General features: G+C 46.5%; 1 protein-coding gene across 1 annotated transcript; it reads right to left on the reverse strand.

Moving 5' to 3' along the window:
* Nucleotides 1-233: 233 nt before the first annotated feature.
* On the reverse strand, nucleotides 234-14957 carry LOC142217112 (uncharacterized). The gene is made up of 18 exons (XM_075285303.1): nucleotides 14872-14957; nucleotides 14035-14190; nucleotides 13243-13366; nucleotides 13060-13153; nucleotides 10252-10402; nucleotides 9990-10161; nucleotides 9144-9269; nucleotides 8226-8288; nucleotides 6604-6726; nucleotides 5676-5831; nucleotides 5194-5247; nucleotides 4886-5103; nucleotides 4049-4125; nucleotides 2808-2918; nucleotides 2112-2192; nucleotides 859-969; nucleotides 442-563; nucleotides 234-360 (listed from the first exon to the last, which is right to left on the reverse strand). Exons 2-18 carry the CDS (start codon nucleotides 14180-14182, stop codon nucleotides 234-236), a joined length of 2058 nt encoding a protein of 685 aa, XP_075141404.1. The 5' UTR covers nucleotides 14183-14190; nucleotides 14872-14957.
* Nucleotides 14958-15755: the final 798 nt, after the last annotated feature.

Raw genomic sequence — 15755 nt, forward strand, 5'->3', positions numbered from 1 at the left:
CCAAGGTAATCTGAAGAAATGTGACAAAAAAAAAATAATTTTTTTTTTATCAGTTTCCATTAGACTGTGGCGATAAGCCATGAACCCTCCCTCAAATAAATAACATAATGGTTCCCCCAAAGCCGTGGTCCTAAACGGAGCTGCACAACACGAGCACCCCACAGACACCCCCCCCCCCTTCAGTTTTATAAGACTACGACACACAAGTCCTCCGTCTGTATCCAGCTGTATACTTACCTGTTTAGGTTCTTCAAGACAATATCGATTAAATGGAAGCCGACTATCCGTACACCTTCACGTTGGTGGAGGAGAAAGACGGGCACAAGGTGCGCCACGTAATTGGGTCCACGGCTTATAAATCTACGGAAGATCACAGAGGAAATGTAAGGGCAGAGCTCATGAGAGGCCACAGATACAGACAGACAGATGTTTGGGACTCACAATCCTACTATACGTTGCTCGTCCTCGTACAGCTCCCGGTTAATGCTGGATACAAACTGAAATAGCAGCTCGGTCATGAGACTGATCCCCTCAATGAGGAGGGACACGGCCCAGTGGTTCACCTGGTGAAGCAAAATGTACAAATGTGTCCTGTATATATTATATCTACACTACATATATTCTGGAATCCGTAGATCCTTTATTCTATTTGCTGCACATTTCTGGGAGAAGCCATCATGCCCAAACTGATCTGTGAAGGGTCCAAGTATTTCACCAACAGAGAGCACATACTGATTGACCAATCCTGGGGCCGGACAACCCCTTTAATGCCACATCATTGAGTTACCCTCATACCATGTAGCATCTGGCTGTAAAACTACAATTATGGGATACTCTGACGTCACAAACGACCCTTACCCCAAACGCTACCACGAGTTCCAGCATGCCTTTCAGAGGTGGATTTGTGCCCATCAGGTATCGGATAATGGCTTGAATGATGAGGATCATCTCGGCGCTGCTGCCATAAGCCTGCGGGAACAAAGAATTGTGGTTATATTACATCATGGGCGGAAAACCAAACACAACAGGGGGCTTAGACCTTACATGGGGTGGATATACCGTCAGCTACTGATGTCCTTAGAATAAAATGCAAATGCAAGGCTCCAGGAACAAAACACAAGCACAACCCAGCACCAGAAACTGAGCAGTCAGATGAGATTTTTATGGCTATGAAATTAATAAAATAGATCAATATGACAAATAAAAAATGTGTTGACGCTAAACCAGATTGACAGGTGGGGGAGGGGGCTCAAACTTTCTGCATACTGTTATGCACTGGGATTTAAATGGACTGTCCAAGAGATTTGGTCATGGTCCGATTCCCGAACCTGCCACCTGTGGATATATACTAGGTGTACGGGGGAAGCAGTTCTTCTCCTGTTCAAGTGGAGCTCTGCACACAGTATACAGCCTCTGGTCCATACACTGTAGCGGTTGTGCCTGGTTAGGTATCCTCACCCTCACTCAATCGTATAGGAGCAGAGCCGCGTTTGCCTCTAGACTTCATATACAGGTACCAGAGGCCAAAATAGCAGATCAGCACTCGGACCCCGACCGATCTGATACTAATGGCCTATGTTATATACTGTACATTACTTCCCCCTAGTGTCAGCAGAAGGTATTCCCAATCTTTGGTTTTAAACCTATGTCTATATAGCTGGGCTCAAGGTTTGAAGAGATGCTCCAGGACAAGAACAACATGGCTACTCTCTTGTATAAACATCACCAAACCTGTCTGTGGGTTAGTGCAGGATCACAACTCATCCAGCTGCAGTACCAGACACTACCAACAGGCAGCTCCAACACCATACCTGAATCACTTAAAAAACAAAACATGTATTCGGTCTCAAAATTTAGGACCATTTTAGTCACCCCAGCATCCCTGATATGCAAAAGTCTGTCCTTGTCCATTTTCTTTTTGTGTCCGTGTATGGTCCAGTCGGCAGACCCCAGAATACTGTCAATGTGGCTTTAATTGAAAAACCCATTTTAGGCTAGGGCCACACAGGGGTTAGTCACTGGCAGAATCAGCCGCATCTACCCTGCGGCAGTATACAGCACCAGTATAGAGGATGGGATTGAATAAACCCCCCAGCACATACTGAACCTACTTTATGAAAAGGCTGTGGTAGATGAACGTTGGTCTGTCTCTGTAGCTCGTCCAGGATTGTACACGACATGGTCATCACCGTCTAGAGAGAAACATCCTTCTATTAATAGTGGGAGCTCAGCACAGTACAAAGATGGACCTACTATAGCAGATATGTGATCATAGATATTGTGTCTATGGACAGAACATTGCACCGTGATGGGGGATCTATAAAAACCTCGCCCAGTGACACTCAATGGTTACAGGTCCCTTGTCACTCACAGACAGAATATTGGTGCGGTTCTCAGCCTGCGGTACTTCAGGGGGTATGTGCTAAAGCTAAGAACCACTGGTCTATATTACATGGATGGGGCCGGTCCATGCATTTATTACTTGCCACTCTAATCCGGGCACTGATGTGACAGCAGGTACCAGAGCAGAGAGGAAACATGGAGCAGAGTGGTGGTGATGGATGCAGGCCGCCACCATCAGGGCTCATCCTAAAATAAGGATGGTGTCCACAGACACGGCAGGTCTCCATCCTGGGGTGCAGCATGTAATATAGACATCACTGGGAGTGAGGTCATTATGGCAGCCATTATGATACATATGGGGGACACTGATGGGGACATTATGTTACATGGTATAAGGGATTGCTACTTTGGGGGTACTCGGTCACCAGGGGGTACTTCTGGATGCTTTCCACTCTATGGATTACCTGCTGCAGTACTTTGTCAGGCTCTATCACAAACAGAGGCTGGAGTCGTCCTTCATTTGACAGCGTTTCATGCGTGCACCAAATTCTGACAAGAGCGCTCCAGCACTTGGACTAAATGAAGGAAAAAAAAAAAAAAAATCTATAAAACAACAGCAAAGTCAGTCGGTATACATGTTATGTGTCACGGGGGATTCCCATCAGAGATCACTAAGACATGCCATCACTTTAGGCATGTCTGCAGCTCAGATGTACAACTGCATCTCCTTCAAGAATTTTCCCAAAAGTGGCACCCCAGCCGCCCAATGTCCAAAAAAACATGGTCAATTCAACTCAACAGGGCTGGCTGCAGTTACCTGCAAAGTGGATGGCGGGGGAGGCTTTATAGGGGGAACAGCGTGAATCCCTACACATCATACTGATATATACAATCACCCATTTAATATGCATCTTGAGATATTTACAAGACTGATGGGTTCTCCAAGAAGACTTTAGCCCTGGTTGCACACTGTTCACAGCATTACGCTTTATGGTACTGGTTATAACTGGAGCTTTGCGGCCTAGACCATACAAGCTGTGCTCTGTCTGTATATCTCCCCCTGAGCCCCTTCGGTTGTGATGTCTCTGCCCTGAGGAAGAGGAAGTGGAGCCCAATATCAAAGTCCCAGACAACCCTTTTTAGAGGGGTATTCCAGACCCTTAATACTTAAGACGGTCTCTGAAGGCAATGATATCAGATGGGTGGAGGTCACATTACCAGCAGTGATCAGCTGATCGAAGGTCTATGGCACAGCCACACGTACTGTACTGTGGGGGTAATTGGTACTGTTGCACACTCCCATTTAAGTGAAAATCCCCCTTAATAGGGTTGTCCCTGGGACTCCATTGTCCGTTGCTGAAAGTCCTTCTCCCCCCCCTGCGACTTCTGGGACCAGTCAGTGGCCTTAGTGATCACTAGTAAAGAATGAGACATCACCAGTTCCTTATCAGTGATCATTGAGGTTACTGATTGGTTCCAGCGGTCACATGGGGTGAAGGACTTTAGGTGACCAGGGCATGGCACGTAACCATGTGGACACCACAGCATTGGGAATCGGCAAGTATGGGGTTTTTCTTCTTATGTTACACCTCCCTCAGCCTCCACAGGGGTTTTGTCCAAGGACTACCCCTTTAAAGAGATAGTTTTACAACCTACATAAGTTCTTCTAGAACATCTACTAACTGGTTATACTCGTATCACTCACCTCATGGAATAAGTGGTCATTACACAAGAGGACTCGAAGCGCAATCCGTATTAAAAGACCCTTCTTCAAAGACACACCTGACAAGACAGACATCGGAGAGACAGACAGGTTTATTAGAGAGGACTATGGTGTTCTAGAGGCACAAACGCTCATGTCCAGAGCAACTGGAGATGACAGAGGGGCCCAAAGATAGTTGCCCGGTGCCATCGGGATTGGCGGGGGCTCTTCTCTTAAGTTTACGACCAATGAAGCGCAATGCCAGATGGTTATAGGATCTGTTCTGTTGGGTTTTTACACAAGATGTCAGGAGATAAAACGCTGGCAGGAAATTAAAGATAGATATCTTTTATATGGAAGTGTGTTTATTTACGTATACAGATTTTTATAGCTGAACGGGATGGTCCGCAGTCTTTAAAGGGATTTTCTGGGACACATTGATGACCTATCCTTAGGAAGGATCATCAATATGTGATGGGTTAGGGATCCTACAGCCAAGATCAGCTGGTTAAAGAGGCCACAGCCGCTTCACTGAATACAAAGCTCTGTGCCATGTGATATAGTGTACAGTGGCTGTGCTTGGTATTACGGCTTAGCCCCATTCACTTTCAAGGGATTGAGTTGCTTCTGTACCATGTGACTGATGAATGTTATGTCAAAGGAACAGGGACAAGGGCTCTTCAGACAGATGATCCTTGGGGACACCAACTGATAGCATATAAGAATGGATAACAATAAACAAGTCTTGGAAAACCTCTTTAAATTCACCACAAAGCCACAAAGGGTGCCACATTCAATCCACATGTCAGAGACAATGCACAGCTTGTGGTGAGCACTCACCGTTTTGAGGTTCGTATACTTCGGACCACTTAAGCTCATTTCCTGGAGGGCAACTCTTAGTTCGCAGCATGGCAAGATGGAGCTCAAAGAGGCTGGAATTAAAGAACTTGGCTATGCTGCCCTGCATGCCCTTGGTCTGCAGGAGAGTATTGGCGGCTGAGTTGAAGTCTCCATATTTACACATATAAAGACACAATTTCTGCTTCATAGTGTTCAGGCTGCAATACACAGGAGAGCAGTTTATAAAAGGACGGAAGGCCAACAATAGCCGAAAAACACAAGAGGACAGATGTGAAGGGGAGACTTACCTGGTAAGATCTGAACACTGCACAGCATTCAGATAGCGCACCAATTGTCTGTAACTAGAGGACAGAAAGGGAGGTCAGTGTTACAGAGACAGACTATCAATCTTAGATCCATGTGGGTCTGACGCTCACCAGTCAGCAGTATGAAGGGGCCTCAGTGCTTTGGAAACCAACAGACCCCCCCCCCCCCCTCCTTTCATTTATTTACGGCTCTCTACTTTCAACGTCAGCAATGCCTGGTATAAAAGCTTAGGTCCATTCACTTGAATGGGACGAAGCTGTAATGAATTGTTATGCCAGACATAGTCACAGTGCTCGCTGACTGTAGTGCACATCTGATCAGCAAGGGTGCCAAGCCAGACCCCCAACAAGTTAAAATTGGTGGCCTATCCTATTGGGGTGGAGGGGGACGTCCATATGTAATGCATTCACCAGCAGTGTCTCTGCCCATAGATCGCACTGCCTGCTTTCCTTCAGGTACAAACCTTTTGTTATCCTCCAGCCTCTTGACCCTGGACTGGACCACAGGCAGCGCTTCCCATAGGCATTCCTTCTTGCCTTTGTTTGTACGGATCCCTGTCAGGTTCTGACCGGCCAACACAGACGTCAATAAACAGTTGTCCCATCTCATGACCTTCATGCTGGTGAAGAGTAGAGATCCGGAATCAGCAGTAGAAGAAACAACAGGACAAACCCTATAACTGTTCTACAGAGCTTATGGAAGACTAAAGTATGGCCGTACTATCCCCCGAAAAGCTGGAATCACGCCAGAGGCAGAGACGGATTGAGATGGAATAGTAAATTATGCCTTCCTTCTGGATACAGCTCAATATCTTCATGTGTATGTCCAGTCTTAGGCTATGGTGGGATACCCCACAGTAGACCTGCCCGTGTTTATGCTGTGGTTTTAAACCCTACAGCTAGAGGGCACTGCAAAGGTTTAAAACCACAGCAATAATTGAAACACTGAAGGGTTTTTTTTTACAGTGTCAATGGAATCCCATTGTAAGTCAAAGTGGGTTAGCTACCAGCAACTAAACCTCTGCGAACTCGCAACACAAAGCCTAAGGGTGTATTCTCATGTGCAAGTGTAGGGCTGGGCAATTAATCTAAACGTCAACTCGAAGGAAGCGTCAAGTTGTGACACTTGCGTCTATGTGTCACGTGACCACAGCTCTCAGCAGTCCCTGACATCAGTCAGAAGATCGGAAGAGAAGAGGGAGTTGCACCAGAGATCAGGAAAGGTGAGTGACACCATTGTTTATGTCACCTCCCCTGGGTAAAGAACTGCACTATACATAGGCTCTATATAAGGGAGAAAATGATATACATTTTCCAACTCAAAAGAAGCCCTTTGACATTGTAGATGGAAGGGCGGAGAGCAGCACTGCGGTTGATTCCAGGGGGTCTTACCTGGTGATGAAAGAATAGAAGTGTGAGGGGAGTGGAAGACACTGGAAGAAGCTGATAAATTTGTCATAAAGGGTGTTTGGATAATCTACCAGGACAAGCAGCCTTTGTAGAGTGGCAACAATTCTGGGGGGGAAAAAACAGAAAAAATTTTTTTACATTCAGGACTTAAGGGGAACTTTCCAAAAACGTTTTCATGGAATCAACCTATATATGAGGGGGATCCAGCGCTCACAGGGTCATAAGGATCCCCAGAGGCTGAATCCCAACCAACAATGTTAAAGAGGACCTTTCACCATTTTGCCCACAGGCAGTTCTATATACTGCTGGAAAGCCGACAGTGCGCTGAATTCAGCGCACTGTCGGCTTTCCTGATCTGTGCCCGGGGTAAAGAGCTATCGGTCCCGGTACCATAGCTCTTTACAGTCAGAAGGGCGTTTCTGACAGTCAGTCAGGTGCGTCCTTCTCCACAGCAGCGCCTATAGCACTGTACAGTGTGAGCGGGGAGGAACGCCCCCTCCCCTCCTGATAATACTGGTCTATGGGAGAGCACTGTGAGCAGAGGGAGGGGGCGTTCCTCCCCGCTCACACTGTACAGCACGATAGGCGCTGCTGTGGAGAAGAGCGTTCCTGACAGACTCTCAGGAACACCCTTCTGACTGTAAAGAGCTACGATACCGGGACCGATAGCTTTTTACCTGGGGCACAGGCAGGACTTTTCATGGATTTGGGCACAGGCAGTTCTATATACTGCTGGAAAGCCGACAGTGCGCTGAATTGCATTGTCTGCTTTCCAGCAGTATATAGAACTGCCTGTGCCCAAACCCATGAAAGGTCCTCTTTAACGTATCCTAAGAATGGTCCATTATTTTCAACTCTCTGAAAAATCTATATAAGACCAGGTTCACACTTGTGCTGGGCTCTTTGTTAAAGCAGCAGCTCCTCGCAGACCCCATAGTCAATGAAGTGTTCCGCCATTTGTATACCATACCGATTTTCGGCGTATTCTGTGGCAGTCTCCAACTCAGGCTCTGACACTCAATATAGACATATAAAGCCCTTCGCTATAAAAATTCTTTAGGATTTGTCCAAATATTTGGTGCCCCTGGGTCTTGCTGAGAGATACCGGAGCATCATGGACAGGAGAGTATAGGTTTTTTCTTTTAGTATTTTTTTTTTTAATCTTCCCTGACCTCCTTGTAGAAACCTGTAATTCCTGGACAACCCCTTTAAGTTGTGGGTATTCTGCCCAGTAAATCAGCAGCAGGCCGCTGCATCAGCAAAGTGATAGAAATCTCACCAAATCTAATCCACAGGCCATCAAAATAAATGTACAAAAAAATAAATCTGTGGAAATTGACTTGTGATGTGGATTTTACGTCTGCAGCAAGTCAATTTTATGCCGATTTTCACCACAAACTTCACCCTTTGTAACGCATAGGATGAATTCTGCAGCAAAATCCACAACGTATGTGCTTGTAATACATGAATTTTGACATGAATTTGCATCCTTATCGCCAGCTAAAAATCTGCGAGTGTGAACCCTGCACACAAAAAAAAACCCCACTGAGACCTTAAAAATCTGATAAAGGTGTAACAACCACGCACGTATTCTTACTACTTACCTACTCATTAAGGATACAGACGATTCTTTCATATTAGCAATTTGATTTTTCAAGGTAAACGGGCTACAATTCAGGAAGGAAAACGTGACATTAGTAGTCTGCGCGACACACGGACAATAAAATCTCAAGCGAGTTAATAGGACTGCATCTTATAGGGACATGTCCTGATACAACGGATTACATTTTTGTGCAGGTCTCTGGGGCTGTTGCTCAGTAATTCTACTGATAGGTGATAAGCATCTACAGGGCCGCAACCCCTTTAATAGATAAGGATATATGGCCGCTATACTACATGTGGGAAGAAAAAAAAAAAGAAAAAAAAAAAGTACAAAACTAAAAATCTTGAGACCGTGAGAATCTATTCCTTCTGTAACTTGTAGATGAAACCCCAGCAGAGCCGCAATGACTGATCATATCCACCTGTAATACTACAAGGACTTTCACACCAGGGGTAATGGTTCTCTGTACACTCAGAGGTTTAAGTTGAAGCTCCTGGGCCCCAATTCAAAATCAGTAATGGGGCCACTACGTACCTTGTGCCATTTAGAATAATCATATATTTTATTTGGCAGAGAGGCCTCTACATCCCCCTCAGGGTCCACCTGCACCCCCTATAGCTACACTCCTGTATACACCAATACCAATCAAGTACCTGGATGGTGTAATATGGCCATGAATTATTAAGTGACCCCCGGCCTCTTAAGTCAGGCACAGTCCCGTGTGTCAGCAAGGATAGATAAATTTCACGTATAACTCAAATCAGCTTTGTGGAGTGAGGTATAACAAATTTGGCTTGGTCTCTGCCCTGCTCCACCTACCTTCCAATAAAGGAGGGCATACAACAGTATAATGTGCAATAAAAGGCCATGTACCAGAGATCCGCCACATTTACACCCCTTTCAGACAGACAGTACTTACTTGGGTAACGCCTTATGAAAAACAAGCTCTCTGGCTGTGCCCAGCAATATCACAGCTGCGGCTTTAGGACCGTCCTCCTCTATATGGTTTAGGTAACCCGTCACCAACCTATGAACTTCAGAGTAACTGCGAGCAAAGCGAGAGACAGAATCAGCAGTCAAATACACTGAAAAGATTGCAGTGCCACAAGGTGGCGCCAAAGGACCACATACGCTTTTGCAGTCAGTCTACATTGACTGTGACGTTCCATAATACCAGTTATACAGCTGTAGGGGCCAGCGATGTACAACTCCTGGCACTATAGACATATAATGCCACCTCCACAGGTGTTGCCCCACCTGCCCCAGCATATTTATAAAAAAAAAAAAAAAAATTGTTTGGACAACCTCTCAGTAAAATCTCACTTGTCTGGGCCGGTAAAACACAGTGGGGCAGGTTTATGAAGTATGGCATACTACAGCACAAATGTATAGTGACGTTGGGGTGCAGGAAAGGGTTAAGTCCTTTCACTTAAAGGGGTATACCACTAATCACTAGTCCCCCTATCTGCGCGTGCATACTTCCAAAAAGAGGTGCAGTACAGCGCTCGGCTATCTCCGGCAGTCCCTACAAACTGAACAGAGCTGCGACGTTCATGCTTGACCTGCTACTCTTTCTATACAAGGCACAGGGTAACCCATGGTTATTGTGACTGGTTGTGGTGACAGCGGTCAGACCCCCCCCCCCCCCTCCAGTTTAGCAGTTATGCCCTTTCCAATAGATAACTTGTAAATGATGGAACCTCCCCTTTAAATGTGACTTTCCCTTTAAACAAGCAAACAATCTGCAGGTAACCTCAGTAATTACTCGTGAAAAGTGACCGGCACGTGATTCATGGCGCAGGAGTTACACTTCACCGTCTTGTCTCTATGACAGGAACAGACGCAGCGCTGCACGCTGTCTCGCATCATCAATGTGCCCTCTAAGTACTTGTGGTACGCAGACGATAACTCCGAAATGAGGCGCTGTAACTTGTTTCCTAGGAAAGAGAAGATGGAAGACTTGAGTCCAGGGCATTATCTTATTGCTAGTATAACGGCATCCTCACTGGGGAAGAACATGGACTGACCGCCCTCCTTCAGTTCAGTGTCAATCTCTGTAAGGTCCAGCTTGAACATGGTGAGCACACCGACCAGGGCCGCGTCTCTCTGCTCCTTCCAGTGCTTGCTCTTGTTGTGGGCATTGCAGTGGCAGTGTCCTTGAGATGTCCATTTTGTACACTAAAGGGGGAAAAAACAGGTTACAATGTAAGAGGGAAGTACAGGCCGCAGGAGGTTACTAGACATTATCATGATCTGTATAAGTGCTGATATCTGGCATCAGCTGCTTGTTACCCTACACAGGAAGCCAATGGCAGTCCTATGACTTACCAATGTGACTATCCCTCCCCGGTGGAGAGATCAGCATTAGAGATGAGCGAGTACTGTTCGGATCAGCCGATCCGAACAACAAGCTCGAATAGAAATGAATGGACGTAGCCGGCACACGGGGGGTTAAGCGGCTGGCCGCCGTCAAAGCGGAAGTACCAGGTGCTTCCATTCATTTCTATGGAGCGTGCTGTTCGGATCGGCTGATCAGAACAGTACTCGCTCATCTCTAATCAGCATACTTTGCCACTCTGGCTGCAGTGAAACTACAACTCCATTCACTTCTATGGGAAATCCTACAGCAGCAGAGCATTGAGGCATGCTGGGATTTGTAGTTTCCCAAAAGGAGTGCTGCAGACCGCCTACCCCTGGTCTAGAGCGTGCACGGACAAAGGAGTTACTGCTGTCTGTGGACAGACTGAACACAACCCATTTTAATTTAGTAAGAGACTCTTTTGGCTGATAGACTCAGCTTTCCTCAGAGGCGAGCAGTCAGATTTCTGCACAATTCTATTCTGGACACAATTGTTGGTTCCCCTTGTTTACTGAAAGAAAAACCCACAATGGTCACAGAAACACTGAATCTGACAAAAGTAATAATAAATAAAAATTCTATGAAAATGAGCAAATGAAAGTCAGACATTGCTTTTTGCTTCAACAGAATTTTTTTTTTAAATAAAAAAACCTCATGAAACAGACCTGCACAGAAATGATGGTTCCCTTAAGCACACCAGGACGTTACTGTACTGAAAAAACATGGCAGCCGCTCAGAAACAGAGTGCCTGCACTAGTTGCCTGGTCTTCCGTGCTTCATACAGCAGCATACAGCAGTTAGCATGACTCTGATCATGGGCATTTAACAACTCAGATGCTGTGGTCAAATGTGACCATGGCATCTGAGTGGTTACTTTCGCTTTCTCTTTCTTCTAGGTAAGGCAGCGTTCACACTGCTGCTGCTGTCTGCCCCGGGGCAGCGGTCGGCCTTAAAGAGGACCTTTCATTGGATTGGGAACAGGCAGTTCTATATACTGCTGGAAAGCTGACAGTGCGCTGAATTCAGTGCACTGTCGGCTTTCCCAATCTGTGCCTCGGGTGAAGAGCTATCGGTGCCGGTACCGTAGCGCTTTACAGTCAGAAGGGCATTTCTGACAGTCTGTTAGGAACGTCCTTCTTCACAGCAGCGCCTATCACACTGTAGAGTGTGAGCGGGGAGGAACGCCCCCTCCCTCTGCTCACAGTGCTCGTCCATAGATGAGTATTATCATGAGGGGAAGGGCATTCCTCCCCGCTCACACTGTACTGCGCTATAGGCGATGCTGTGGAGAAGGACGTACCTGACAGACTGTCAGGAACGCCCTTCTGACGATGAAGAGCTACGGTACCAGGACCAATAGTTCATCACAAGGGGCACAGATCGGGAAAGCCGACAGTGCGGTGAATTCAGCGCACTGTCGGCTTTCCAGCAGTATATAGAACTGCCTGTGCCCAATCTGATGAAAGGTCCTCTTTAAAAGCCACAAAGTTCTACATGCAGGACTTTGGGTCCGCTGAAAATAAACGGTTACCAGGCAGAGAGGCTGAAAACGCTCACGGGCGGTCACCTTTTAAAACCTATTCAAATGAATGGGTTTTAAAGCCGACCGCTGTCTGGTTTCCCCGGGGTTTACAGCGGACACCCCGGGGCAGACAGCAGCGGAAGTGTGAACTCTGCCTAATGGGACGGCCCCCCCACAGCGAATCTGCCATAGACTGCAATACAGTAGTCTATTGCAGTCTATGGCACAGGTGATCACAAGTTCAAGCCCTCTAAGAGTGGAAGCCATAAAAACAAAACCCATAAGAAAACGTCAGCACTGCATTTTTTTTTGTCAATTCTACCTCATTCTGAATTTTCTTTCCCACTTCCCACTACATTGTAAAAAATAATAAATGGTACCACTTTAAAGTAAAACTTGTCTCGCAAAAAATCATCGGACTACGTAGACAGAAAAATTAAGACGTTATGGCTTTTGGAAGGTAAGGTGTAAAAACCGAAAACACAAAAATGAAAAATGGCTGTGTCTTCTAAGGGTTAGTATTTTGTTGCACAACCTTTTGAGGCAATCACACAATTCCTGTAACGGTCAATGAGACTTCTGCACCCTCAGCAGGTATTTTGGCCCACTCCTCAAGAGCAAACTGCTGCAGTTGTCTCTGGTTTGAAGGGGGCCTTTCCAGACGCCATGTTTCATGTGTCAAATAGTGTGGGCGTCACTAGAGGGATGTGCAATGCTAGCTTAGAGCCCATATCATTATGCGACTGGTACCTTATAGAAGCCTTATCTGAGTAAATTTGGGAAACTAGGCACCTCCTTATGGATTTGGTAGGTATGTGACTGTACTGGTGCGTAATACTGATGCAACCAATCTCCACCATATACCATTGGGGCCATCTGCATCCTGTTGTGAACCTTGACTTCATCTATTACCTAGTTATGGCCTCTCTTTTAGCAGATTTTTTTAGCGCTTACCTCGGAGGCGGGCTTGTCACACAGGTAGCAGTAGCACTCGTCACAGAAGCTGGCATTTTGATCTAAGGGCAGCTGAGTCTCCTGCTCCACGCGGCTGGATAGGATAGATAGAAGATTCGGTTACAGACCACAGTGAATCTGCCAACATTATGCTCCACTCACCACACATGAGCCTCTTCTTACGTAAATGGGTGCATTGAGCAATCGTATCTGGCGTGGGGCATCACATGAGCCTTTCTGCTAAAGGTTATGGCCAGTTCTTCATCTAACACTTCCACGGTTTTCTTCTCTTTAACAAATGAATTCTCTGCAGATAAAGGAGGAAAGAAAGGACAAAGAAAATCATTCTCCTTGGCGCTAATGTCTTAAGAGGGGTCAGTAACAGAAGTGGGAGCAGAGGAGGCTGAGCGAGGAGACTTACGGCACCACGCTGTGCTCTTCATCGCGGTCACATTTTGGCGCCGAGATGCCTCCTGTCCCTTTTAGGTGACAGAATCAAGGCAGGGAACCCTATGACAACATGATACTCCATCTTCTAACCACACTGGTGACTCTCCTGTAAGCCCTACCCCCCTTCAGATGCCCGGGGCAGGGTTAGAAGAATAACTGACCCTTCCACTGACTAGCCAAAGCTCCCTATGGTCGTCTTCATCTTCTTCTGCCCCTTCATGGGGGATCTGAGAGGGCGGGGCTTGCAGGAAAGTAAGCCATGTCACCTATAGACTGGACATCACGAAGGACTTGTCTTGTTATATGATAGAGTGGACCTCAGAGTCAAAATGTGAAGTATGACCCCTAGGTAGGTAGGTAATGTGTACCATACCCATAGGGACTTATACATTTTTTTTTTCCACAAAGGTCCCCTTTGGGGCAGTGATATAAACTACAACTCCCAGCATGCCCTGACAGCCATTGTAAATGTAAGGTTGCTTTAAAAATGTCCATTGTCTGTAAAATCAACCACTGAATCCTCACCGCCTGCATCTTCTATCAAGAGCACAGAGTTCCCCAGCCCCAGGGACACATCGGCTTCATCATCGCTGATCACTATGACGCTTTCTTCCGCTACGGCGGCCTCCAGCGACGTGTTGTCATCACAGGGACCCTCGCCTCCAGACCTCATGGTGACGGCTGCAAAACAGATCAAAAGATACATATGAGAACATTACATCCTTATCACAATGATCTGGAGGGGGCGCCATTGGGACAGGGGATCACTTTCATTTCCAGGCCAGTAATACTGTGACTTCTATATACCCCCTACAGGGCATGCAGATACTTGTAGTACGTCAGCACGAAGTCAATGCTGTCACAAAGTATACCGTATACGCACACGTGACATAACACCGCTCTTATAGAAACCTATGGGAGAGCTGTGATGGCATATAAAGCATGGAGGATGAAGTATCAGACTAAGCGCCCGCCAGCCGTGACCGTTAGAATTACCGGTGACTGTCGCCTGCCAGAAAAACGGAATAAAACGAATGGTATGCGGCAGCCGCGACACGACATCCCCTCTATTCATACTGTATAGATTTATATTGTGTCTTATGCAAAATTTTCATCCGGTCGCAAAAAAAATCTCTATAAAATCCCCAATTATTGTGAAACACTCGGACGCCATCAGACGGTTATCGATACAAGCGCCAAATATCATGGAAACCCTGAGGAAAACCTCCCTCCTGCCGGAGAACTACAACACCCAGCATTCTGCATCCACATACAAGTGTCTTCTGGGACTTGTAGTACCACAGCCTGTACAGATACGTTATGTGCCTACTATGGAGTACTACGGATAGACATGGCGCTCACCTGACGGTACCGGCGCTCCCTGCCCCCACTCACGTCACTTTCCCTCTAATCTTACAGATGAAAATTCGCGGTCCGCCGGTCTTCCGGTTCCGAGCCGTGACGCATTTCCGACTGTATCGCCGTGACAACAGATGCCTGAGCAGCGGCGGTAGATGAGAGAGCACGAGCGCGCCCCCTGCTGGCCGGTGACTGCAATGACCGCTAGTGTTCTGCAACCTGCTGACAGTCCAACTCCCAGCATGGCCGCCATATACCATGGGAGTTGTAGTTCAGCTGCTGGAGAGACAAAGGTGACTAAGAACTGATCTAGAGGTCAGGGAGAGAAAGAGAATGTGGATTATACCCAGGTCCTCTATGGAAGACCCAGCCCAATATGTGACCTGCACCAAACTAGACCCCTGATCACCTACAAAGCCCTGAACAGACCCTCTAAATATAAAGACCCCAGACTAGACCCCTCATATATACAGACCCAAAACCTGACTCCTAAACACAGAGACCCCAGAATACATACAGACCCCTAAGTATATACAGACCCCAGACCGGACCCCTAAGTATATACAGACCCCAAACCAGACTCCAGAATACATACAGACCCCTAAATATAAACTGACCCCAGACTAGACCCCTAATATATACAGACCCCAGACCAGACCCCTAAACTTATACAGACCCAAGATCAGACCCCTAAATAAATACAGACTACTAAATATAAACTGACCCCTAAATAAACACAGACCGCAGATCAGACTCCTAAGTATATACAAACTGGACCCCTAAACATATACAGACCTAAGATCAAACCCCTAAATATTTACAGACCACAGACTGGACTCCTAAACACCTACAAACCCCTGACCAGACCCTCTAAACATAAAGACCCC

This window comes from Leptodactylus fuscus, chromosome 8, assembly GCF_031893055.1.
Source record: "Leptodactylus fuscus isolate aLepFus1 chromosome 8, aLepFus1.hap2, whole genome shotgun sequence".
NCBI lineage: Eukaryota > Metazoa > Chordata > Amphibia > Anura > Leptodactylidae > Leptodactylus > Leptodactylus fuscus.

Bases quoted from the DNA above. Each gene is read 5' to 3' on its own strand.
- LOC142217112 (XM_075285303.1), bottom strand. From the start codon at position 14,182: ATGAGGTCTGGAGGCGAGGGTCCCTGTGATGACAACACGTCGCTGGAG. The intron at 5,104-5,193 runs GTAAGTCTCCCC...TGTGTATTGCAG, and splicing joins CAGTGTTCAGATCTTACCAG to CCTGAACACTATGAAGCAGA. The intron at 4,126-4,885 runs GTGAGTGCTCAC...CTGTCTTGTCAG, and splicing joins AGTATACGAACCTCAAAACG to GTGTGTCTTTGAAGAAGGGT.